Genomic DNA, 11,753 nt, shown 5'->3' on the forward strand with positions numbered 1-11,753 from the left:
GTCTTTACACTGGCTTCCTGTGCCTCAAAGAATTGATTTCACTAAATCACTAAATGGTTTAGGGTCAAAATACATTTCTGATCTTCTACTACACTACGAACCAACCAGACCTCTCAGCTCAACTGGGACAGGTCTGCTTTCTGTCCCCAGACACAGAATTAAACAGGGGAAGCAGCACGGGCACAAGCCAACAGGCTCTTTTCCATCAGATTTAGCTGCAGGCTGTTAAAATAGAATCTGAGCGGCGTCTACATCTAATGTGCATGAAAATTAACAGGTACCCACTAGATTTTATTGCCATGGTGTACAAAGCACTGGCAATTGATGGAGCACCAACTTGTCTGTAACATGAGTCCATGAGCCTGACAACAATGTCATCCATGAACAACTAACACCAGCTTCATACACAGCCCATATGAATGATTTTCGGCCAACTGTTTACTAAGAGTCCTTCTGAAAATAGATATTAGTTCCTGTTAAGCAGTATTGTAATTGAAACCGTCAACATTCATCTGGCTGTGTTTAAACTGCCTCCAGCCCCCCCGTATTTACTTACCCTGTTAAATACGGGAAGCATCATGTAGAGCTTCTCCTCCTGTTCCTTCTGGGTCATGTGGCGAGGAGGGTGGCACAGTTCAGAGAAGAGGCGTCGCAGGTGCATCAGGCCCAGAGCATTGTCCTGGGGGCTGCACTCCTCCTGCCTCGGCCGCCCCATGATCCTCTTCACCATGTTCATCTTGAGCGGCTTTGTCAGGGCAAAGGCAGCCCTGCAAACAGGAGAGAGGAGGTTTAAGGCCGAGTATCAAATCTGGATAATTTTTGGGGTATCAAAAACACTCAAATGTCAAAAGTTGCCATTGTGCACTTGGTCATATTCATACTTGTTGTCGTCAAAATCTTTTTTTTTTTTTTTATTTAAAGTCTCTGACTGACATTGTAGACAGTGAGTTTTGTTTAGGTGAAATTCTTGTACATTTAAGATTTAAATGAAATTGTAAACTTTTGTGCTGTTTGTCTCTAAAATGGTCATGTCAATATGATTGATCAGCTTAGTAAAAGTGCACCTCTTGTGTTCAGGTTCTTAATTGTATTTAGACGTTGTACCAGAATAGGTTTATGTGGTTTAATTTAAAAAAAAAACTTTTGTTGTACTGCACATTGTTGCAGCTCCTCGTTTCACCCTGTGTGTTGAGCTCTCTGTTTTAGCTACAGAGTGAGACATAACACTTCTGTTCCATCTTTGTTGGGAGTCACACATGTGCAGTAGGACTACTAAGGTGCAGTAAGGACTACTAGCTAGTCAGTTTCAAAGCATGAGGGCGTGCCACGCCAGCAGTTTGGTGAGCATTATAACATGTGTACCAAAGTGACACACATTTGTCACGGAAGTAAAGGCTGGACTACAATAGTGCTGTTTGGAGCAGTTTGTGAACAGTGTTTTCTCTGGAAGATGGTTCGTTTGGGGTGGACTTTGGGCTTTTTCACTTTGTAAACCTATAACTTGAACAAAAAGATATATAACACAATAAAGGAAAAGGAAAAAGCCAAAAAGCATAATATGAGCACTTTAATTCTACATGACATACATTCTAGTTTTTCTGCTAACCTGCACTGTCACCTTGTCAATCGCGCAAAAGCTACAAACGACTAGCTACAACTTTCACAAAAGTGGCTCGTGTGGTAAAAGGTGGCATTGCCTGGTGGTCGTGATTTTTTGTTTTTCAAGTACTATAAGAAGTTTGCCGTATTTGTTATATTTACTTTCACAAATTAAGATTGAAAAGCGTAGTGTAAGTTAGATCAGTATTGGCCCCATAATATAAAATTCTAAACAATACTACTGTAATACTAGGTACTACAGTACCTGTGACAAATTAAACATTGCTTGTTGTTTGCCGCCTCATTGGCCAGCTAATAAAGTCAAAGATGCGTTCAGGTCAACAGATCACTACAGACTACGTACCAAGTTCAGGTTACTGTTGTTTTTAGGGAATTTACTTTGAACTGGATTTCTATCTCTTTTTCTTTGTAGCACGGTTGAAATATATTTAGCCACTATTCCACACATCAAATTCTCTCCAGACTATCTTTAAGAATGGTTGCTAGGAGACTTCTCAGAACTGCAAAGCCTACACAGATAAACATCTGCTGATAAAAACAGAATCAACAGCCAGGAATGGTGCAACAAAGCTGTTCATCATTCTCAAATACGACCGCACTGAAACATTGTACCTTGCTCAAGGGTACACTGAAAAAATAAAAATTTATTTTTCCCATATGTTACAGTATGAGCTTCTGGGGACTGTTGTTTTAGAAAGGAAAAAGAGTCACATTGTTTTGCTAAATGAGATACGCAAAAACCCGTTCAACTTTTTTCCCCCAGTTCTGATTTTCCTTCCAAGCACTTCTCCATCATAATCACTATTTAGCACATTGTAGCACATTGGCTTGGACTTTCATATTGTGAAGGTAGATATTTAACAGCTGCAATCTTGTTCTAGTATTCAAACCATATATTGCAGATTTAATTTCAAATTAGATGGGTTGCAAACTATTGCATTATAAAAGACATCTAACCAAAAAATGGAATTTCATATGCAACCAAGGTTATATCAGTAGCGTGTTCATCAACTCGTAGACCTAGGCTGAGGTGAACTGCAGCTAAAAAAGCAATGCTAGTTTAGTTGCGGTCCTCTCAGGAAGTCAGCCAGCACCATGGACGGTTCAGAGACATTACAGTCAACCATGTAGTCCCTTTTTTCCCAGCGGAGAGTATCACTTTAGGAAATAGGCTCTGCCCTTTAGTTTCAAAAAGAAAAGTTATGAAAGACTCAACAATAAGGTTTTCTGCATGGAAATCCAGACCCAAATTCAAAAGATGAAGGGTCTGGCACTGATGTAAGTCGCCATCTCCCACCCTCTTCCAAGATGACAGAACTCTAAAATGAATATTTAATGACTAAATGCTGAAATTAACCAGAAAGGACTTCAAAATGAATACCCACTAGGTTCCAAAAGGCTAGTAAAATTAGATTTTGACCAGTAGTGGTAGGTCAGTTCTGATACAGAAACATGACTACTTTATGTATAGTGCACAGTTTATGCATACTACTGAGGGGGCCTATGTACTCTAAGGTACACTCTGAAAACCAGACAAAACAAAAACACAGGATTTAAATAGTGTGCTAATTCACTGCCTATAAGGTGCTCTACCCATACCAGTCAGGTCTAACATTTTGCAAAGTTGCATATTTAAACATTGTTGAATGAAAAATTACTTCAAATGTACATTACAGGTAATTTCTCTTAAAATAGTTTTCTGGCTGGTAAGCCAAAAAAGGTGAATTTTATACTCCTACATTTCATTTTTTAAAAAGGCATCAGTCTGCTTCACATTTATGCCTCAAATTCTCTGACCTCAGCCTCTATGACTAGGGCTGCACGATTATGGCCAAAATGATAATCACGATTATTTTGATCAAAATTTTGATTGCGATTATTCTCACGATTATTTGTTGATTTTAACCAAAACAAATTTTGTCGTCACGTAGGCTATTAATAACTGCGAGAGGGAGTGTGATGGACGCTACTCACAGAGAGATGGCTGATCATTATGAACGGGTCCAGCACGGGTAGAACGGCGCATACACACGGCGTGTGTATGAAATGTCTGTATCGTCAATGGGCTGCATTTTTATGAACTATGATATTCTCGCAATGGGTCACATCCCAGGTCCAGGAGCTCCGTCTCACGCTGTTACTCTACCAACTGAAGTTAGTTTCATTCAATAACTTCTTCGGTGTTGTTCGCCTGGCGGCCGCGATAGCGGAGTTACCACAGAAACACTGGTACAAATACAGGTTTGCCTCATACTTAACAATATACAGCTGTGTTATAAAAAAATTAAAACTGTGGACAAATGTCCGAAGTGGGACCGGCGGCCGCTCTCGGAGAGTAGAGCAGAGAGAGTAAAGGAGAGATCAACACAGGCACGACTTTACAGACAAATGGGTCATGTAACGGAAATTAAACCAATCGATATAAACAGCATTGCAGCGGATGTGAGGACATTAGCACCGGTGCTTCTCGAGGAGCTAACAGCTAACACAGCTAGCACCGACTAGCACTGGTCACCGCTGTTGTCTGAAAAACACAGCCGGGCAACGTGTTGCGTTTACTGGTAAACTGGTAAACCTTGAGACTGACGCATAACCGACTGCTATCTTTCACTCTTGGCAAGCTTCTCCGTCTGTTGTGTGATATCACAAGTGCTGGGGATGTTGTGGTATGTTTTAAAGTAGTTTGTAGACTTGATTTTGATAAATGTGAAAGGATGCTCCTCCTTTCTCTATACGTTTCTTCTCGTCATGTAAACAGCCCACGGCTGTTTTGTTCTGGTGTAGACCACACTTTGGCTACTGTTTCATAACTATTATCTCCAATGCAGTACAATGTTGTTTATTTGATGTTCCCAGAGGTCTGCCCTTTATTAAGTGCCTTCTTGTTCAAGGTCTGCTTTGCCACGACTGGCAGCTTGACAACCCACATCTACATTCAACCTCTCATTCCTTTAAGGACTGTCATAAAAGACAGCAAGATCAAGTAAAGAAACATGATGTCAGAGACAGACGATGCAAAGACACTTCCAAGTGTTATTCTGATTTACAAGAACTTGGCATCTGTGGCACTAACGAAATTACTCCAGACTGAAGGCTTTAGTAACTTATTTTGCCCACACAGGAGGGCTGCCCTCTGTGTGAACTTGCACTCAATTCCATTTGGTGCACTTTTATCAAACGGGCCTGTCCATGACTGCGTGCATTCGTTTTTAGCATGCATTCTCTCAAAGAATTGAGTCCCTTTACCTGGTTAATGCTTTACTTTGTAACTGTTGCATTCATGCTTTGAGTTACAAAATTAGTTCTTTCACGTCAGTGTTGTAGGTTTCTTTCGCCAATTTGTTATTTTAGCATGTTGAGTTAATGTCAGGCACATTTTAGGCACATGGTGAGATCAAATGAGACAAGACCTGAAAGGCTCAGGGTTTGACATTTATAAAACAGCCTGTGTTGGCAGCGATATACCCCACCATTCAGCTTTTACTCATCACCAGGTCTGCCTGTCTGAGATAAGGCGTAAGAGCACAACCTACAATATATGTCCATCCAAAACAACAAAAGTATACCACTGCCTGCTGCAGACACTGATAAAGTTTGGAGAACATGTGACAGGGGATTTGTGTTTCAGTGACAGGCCTGATGATGCGGCAGTTGTAAATTGAAGCAGTCTCATTTTACTGCATGCTCACTAAAACTAAAGATTGAAGGTATATTGAACTCATTTCAAAAAAGATTATAAATTTATAAAAAGGTCAAAGACACAGAAGTAAATCTTTATTATGTTGCAGGAACATTTGAGATATTTAAGGTTAACAAAAAGCAGGTCATTTGTCTGTACATTGTTTTGAGCGAAGCACTACATATTACATCTTTGAACTAAATTTACTCTAACTGGTTTAGTTAGAATCTATAAAGTTATTAAAAAATACTTTTCTGCAATATTCCTGCGGGACTGGTCATGAACAGATGCATCCAGGGCAGATGCTTAGAATGGCTACCGCTGTTTATGTGTCGGCACGTAATTAAATATTTATTCGGTTTTGTTTTGTTACTTTTAATGTAAGGCAACTAGAAATACTCATAATCAACAAACGCCACCATAAAACTGTTATCTCAGTGCTAACAGCACATACAAGATAAGCTGAGCTACAGAGTTTCCCCCAGAACCTGTCTATTAGTGCTGGGCGATATACCAGTCTATACGGTATTAATTTCCCGTATCATATACATTTTTTCATATACCCTAATACCGATGCATTGCCGCAGAGAGAGCTGCGACCGAAGTAGTCAGCGAGTGAATTGAGAATGGGAGCCCTGTTAACTGTGTGCCCGTCTCACTCATGGTGGTAACATTATAACACAACAATTATTAACCCACTACTAACTCTCTTTAACAGGATTAAACACCATAGGACACAACAGTCTGTGTGCTATGTGAAATATAATTTACAAATTTTTACATTTTTACAACTTTACACCGGCAAACGACATGTTAGGTAACATTACAGCTGCTAGCAAGCCAGGTAGCATAGCAATATGTTAAGCTGGAAGAGGCTACGACCGAGAGAAGAAAGTTAGAGGATGAAGAAAGACCGGAGATACCCCAGAACAACTTATGCTCAAGAGAGGAGCCGTCTGCTGTTCCCAAGTTTTTTTGTTTAAAAAAAAAAAATCAGACCTAATTTAGCCACTGTTGTTGCCCGTTGCTTTAACATTACTTGGCTGCGCTAACGTTACTCGATCGTGTAAGGTTACTCAGCCATGCTAAAGTTAAAGACATGTCACTTAAAAAAATTGAATGTTCTATGTATTCCTGACAGTAGAATAAGTCATTAACCTATATTAAGGCCCAGTCAAGCAAAAGAAGGAAAATACCTTAATATACAGTAAAACCGCCAGAATCTTAAAAAATACCGTGATACAATTTTTTGGTCATACCACTTAGCACTACTGTCAATTCAACATATGCTATCATACACTTTGAAAGCTCATTGAATCCATCAGTGAGAAGTAACCATTGCATTAATATGAACCTATTATTTATCTTAATCATGTCTTATTAAGAATATTTTTTCTGGAAGTACTGGTTCATTACTATTTTGGCATGTCATCATTGATGAGAAGAGCTATTTTCAGCAGCCAATTCAGCTCTCTGCACTGCTAACATCCTTCCCCTTTCTGTGTCCACACGCATATCATGTTTACCCATTCCTTCAAGCTCATAACATAATAATCCATTGCAAATGACAAAGTCCTTATCATAAATACACCAGATGAATGGACCATTGGTAGCAGTAAAACAGAGAGGCACAGAGAAAGCCACAGATCTACTGCTCATTTGGCAGAGCAGACACCAGCAGTTGGGTTATGGAGGGTTTAAGATGTAGTAGGTCCAACAGCATCAGCAGAAAAGCCAGTCCTGAGCTGTTGGCTACTACTAATGGAAACTCAGGCTGAGCCACACAGAAGTCTGTTGAAAAGTTGCTAGTCAAGGAGAAAATCTTGCTGGATGTCAGAAATTGAGATTCCAAAAGCAGAAGCGGCTGGTTTGAGGTTGGTTTAAAAATATTCAGCCCAGTGGGCCCAGTTCCTGGGTCATTGTTTAAAACTGTGTGTTTCACTATGAAACAAAACTCACCCACCCTCTAGCTCACCCAGTAAGAGCGTGCGCCCCATGTAGACTGAGGCCTTTTCAGCGGCCCAGGTTTGAGTCCGACTTGTGGCCCTTTGATTTGTGTCATCCCCCATCTCTCTCCCACCATTCTTGTCTATCTACTGTCACTCTGAAATAAAAGGGAAAAAAAAGCCCCCCAAAAATAAATAAATAAAAACCAGACATGAATGATGGAAACCGGTGGAAGCTACTTAAGAGACTGGATTTGTTTCAAGAGTCTCAATGGGTGTTACTACAAATAAAAGATAAATAGATCCCGATTCTAACCTGGACAATTCTGGGGTAGGGGGAGGTACAAAATACATGACAACTGACAAAGTGATTTCTAATATGCAAAATAAAGTGCATTGTCTTTGTTGCACATACATTGTTTTTTTAAATAATACAAAAATTTGCTGCGTCAACCAGAAAAGCCACACTCATAAGTTGGACTCCACTAGCGTGACAAGGAAGAACGGTTTTATTGAATTAAATATTAGGCTTATAAAGCTTCTGGGAAATTACCAGCAGAAACGACGAGAATAGCATCTCTGTCATTGAGCTCAGCTGGTGATTGACCGTTGATTGTTCACGTTGCAGAAAAAAAGAACGCTTCTTCCAGGTAGAAAACTTTGGATCCTATTTTAATAGACTTTTACATATTTTCTTCCGATTGTGATAACATTGTGGTCACAAAAATAATACAGACAAGTAGTAAACACAGTTCAGCTAAATTAGCTACCAAATAAACGCAAAGTAAGCACACCTAAAATGTCAGTAATAAATCCATTATATCTCAGGATAAATACAGTAAGTATGAAAGGTGGAAACTGAATTACAAATTCAGTGTATGAGCTGGAATGGACATTTACAAAGGACATTTTGTAATAAAGCCATTGTTGGCCTTCGTTTTATCTTCAAAATAGGGGCTTTAACAAAAATTGTAATAAACTGGAAATCCTTTCAGCTGTAATCAAGCTGAGATAGCCCACCTATCTTTATACTATAATGTAGCCTTACCTCTGATCATATCAGAATTTATTTCTGAACAATGCTGACTGTTCACCCTGCTGTACTGGGCCCTAGGTAACAGAGAGTCATTGAAGCAGACAAGAGTGCTGCGAGAATGGTAGAGTCGGAGCACAGCAGGGCCGGGACCACACACTGGGGCAAACACATGTCATACGACTCAGCATAAGGCTGAGCTGGAAAATCAACAAAAGAAAAGGCAGTGATCTGCAGACAAATACAGAGTTACAACTAACTCCACCTATTTGGTAAGCAGTGAACATCATAAAACCTAGGCCTAGGACACATCATTTAGACTGTGTGCATCTCCCTTTCACACTAGGCTGTTACAACAGATGCAGTCAAAACTGAAACTAAGGAATATGTTTAATTTGGGAGCACAAAGTACTATCTTGGTGCAGCTTTACTTGATTAGTTTCTCAGGGAGGAGTATAGCTTTACCTGAAAGACACCTTTTGTTTTTGATTTGCTTCTTGAAACTTGTCTCAGATTAGACGGTAACTTTCATTTATCCGTTCTATAGTAGAAACAAAGGTTCTGACACTGAAAATAGCATATGTGCGAGGCAATACCTCAAATGTATATAACTGTATATTTCGGAATTAATGTGAAAATGCAAGTACAACGCACCCAAAAACACTTTTAAATCACTATTTGTTCTTATTTGACTCCACTGGATAATAACTGAGTTACTAAGTTTGACTTGTCTCCTTAAGTGTTTTGAGACCTTGTATGGCACATACAAGGCTAATAATAATAAAAAAAGTCAACTGATATTTACTGGTTGATGTTAAATGGGGTTCCGCATTAAAATGTGTTGGATATAAAACATATCAGTAGATTTTACAGTGTGCTTTTTTTCAAGTGTCCTGAATCTCACGTGGCTCTAAATTAACACAGTTCATTTTTTTATTTCAGATCTGGAAACATCGCCAGGAACAAACAAGATGCCCACACCTTTGGCAACAGAGCACTATAACTTCCTTCAGAGAAACTGTTAATCCAATCCAAGATGGATATACCTGAAGGAAGCTGGAAACGGTTCAGAAAGACTGAGAATTGCAAGCACAATTCATTTAGATTCCTAGCCCAGCATCAACATGATACTATTATCTCCAACACTGCATTTAAACAGCTTTGTCTGTGCCACCAAATGTTTTATATCCTAATATAAGCAAACAAGCTAATACCTTGCTGGCCCATTACTCGTGTCTCTGCTCTGATGGAAAATTCGAATGTCCAGCAGATAACTCACTACATACCCGACCAACCTCAGGGAGCAGTGACATAATGGAGAGAATTAAAATAGTAGCTTTCATAAGGATTACAAACCCATAGCCCCGTCATCATACAAAGTGATTACCAATTAAAACCTGATGATCCTTTAACAAGTACTAGACCAAAAAAAACTGTCTTCATCCCTGATCATGCTATGCTTTGGTTGTAACCAAGGCAGTTTAAAGGAAAAACTGCATCAAACCGTGTCTTGTCTTGGCTGAACCAAAGAAAATGAGTCAATGGCATCAATGGAATGTCAACTCCTATGCAGTGGGAACTGAGCTGGCTTTCTTGGCCCCCCAGTCTTTTTCAAAGCATTCTCTTTAAGCGGACGCCAGCTTCAATGAACATCGCACAGAGTTAGCGCTAACTCCTGGGAGATGAAGGCAGCCAGTGCCCTGGAAAAGCCAAACTCTTCAAAGGCTTGCGTGGTTGTTCCTCTGGAGAAAGTGACGTAATCACAGAAATGTCTCCTGTCTGACAGTTTACAGGGGTAGGTGGAAGCTGGGGGAGCTCCAGACAAGAAAGAAAATGGGTTGACAGGACTTGGAGTAAGATAAAAACCAAACTAATTTAGAGAAAATAAAAGGCTATGTAGGCAGGGTGGTGAATTCACACCAACCTCCAGCCAAATGCTGCTACATTTAAACTAGGGGGGGGGGATAAACAGTCTCCTCTGCAAGCCATTATGACACCTACCATTCGACACCTCTCTTTATTTACTGACAAGCAGCTTCTGACACCTTAAGATATTTTAAAATATCATCACTAAAAAGTACTTAAAGTATCATAGATATAGAGTGACAAACTACAATATAGCAGCTTCTAACTGCTGAAGCATGTATTTGATCAACAGCAGATGCATGACCTGCATGTAACAAGAACCAGAGGGGCAGGAAATTATCTCATGCCAAACAAGTCCAGACAGGACCAGAATTGACAGCATCCTCACTGGATATCTATTTATGCCTTCAGTAAACAATGCCTGGGGTGTGCTTAGCATGGGCTATTACCACCAGCCACCAGCCAAATGCTGGGGACTTCTACCTGAGTCTCTCCTCCAAGCTGTTTTGGCAAACAAACATTTATCAGAATAAATGGGGAGTGTTGTGGAAAGACCAAAAGCAATTTTGCCTCGCCAATATTTTTTCAGTAACATGTTATATCATTGAAGGATCGCCATGACAAGTAGGTCCCATTCAAAATTGCTAGTTGTCAACAATCATAGTTACAAAACTGAGTTTTATAATTACAAAATATTAGAACCAGTCGGAGGAATTCTCCTGTCAAATTACATGTTTTAATCACAACTATAATATTTATATTGATATTTCACATAGGCTTAAACATGAATATTACAGATTTACATAACTGCCTTTCTAAATGTATGTATATCAGCAACAATATTTGTGGTCCATATGTATGTGTAACCATAAGGAGAGCTATAAAAACACATTGGAATCTTTTTACAGAATTGGAAGGTCTGTCCTTCAAATAACAATGATTCATTTCCAATAATCCTAAAATGTGGTCTTATGTGGGACAGGCTGTTTCTCACATTTGGCTCTTTGGATTTGGTTTCCAAAGAGGGTCTTTGTAATGTTTCTTTTCTTACTGTTCCATCAGAGGTGCCTAGTCCTCAGCCTTTTGTTTTTCTCACGAGTCTATTCACTACTTTGTAATGGAGGCATTTATTAATCCAAAATGTTAGTTCCAGGAAACTGAAAAGAATTCCAGGAGTAAGAAATAGCAGGACTTAAATGCTTAATCCAATTTAAACATCATGAATTCATTTGGTTTATAAATGACCACTCGCTACTAGATGTTTTACCAAAATCTGTGACTCTCTTGAGGAAAATATTTATTTCACTATATACTAGGGTCGGGCGGTAATATGGTAATACGGTATACCACGGGGTCTTAAAAATAGCAACGGTATCAGTTCCAATACTGTCATTAAGCATAATTCAGGAAATCTTTTACATTAATCTTGATCGTCATAAATATGCAAGTACTTTCGATTGAATAAACCCTGACCTGAATCAGTGCAGGCAACACGGAGTAGCTGCAGACATAAAATGCCATTAAAATATCATGGGCAACATGAACAGGGCCCTCACGTGACAACAAGATGCATCTTCAACTCCGACATTGTTTAAATTCACCTACCCTG

General features: G+C 39.4%; 1 protein-coding gene across 8 annotated transcripts in view; it reads right to left on the minus strand.

Moving 5' to 3' along the window:
* Nucleotides 1-11,753, minus strand: part of wdfy3 (WD repeat and FYVE domain containing 3) — a gene marked incomplete at its 3' end in the record, with an annotated part of 112,883 nt that overhangs the window by 90,030 nt on the left and 11,100 nt on the right. For all 8 annotated transcript variants that reach the window (XM_032517170.1, XM_032517171.1, XM_032517173.1 and 5 more), the window contains 1 exon segment: nt 557-767. In XM_032517170.1, the coding sequence (XP_032373061.1) occupies nt 557-736 (180 nt within the window). In that variant the 5' untranslated portion in view covers nt 737-767.

Source organism: Etheostoma spectabile, chromosome 5, assembly GCF_008692095.1.
Source record: "Etheostoma spectabile isolate EspeVRDwgs_2016 chromosome 5, UIUC_Espe_1.0, whole genome shotgun sequence".
Lineage (NCBI taxonomy): Eukaryota > Metazoa > Chordata > Actinopteri > Perciformes > Percidae > Etheostoma > Etheostoma spectabile.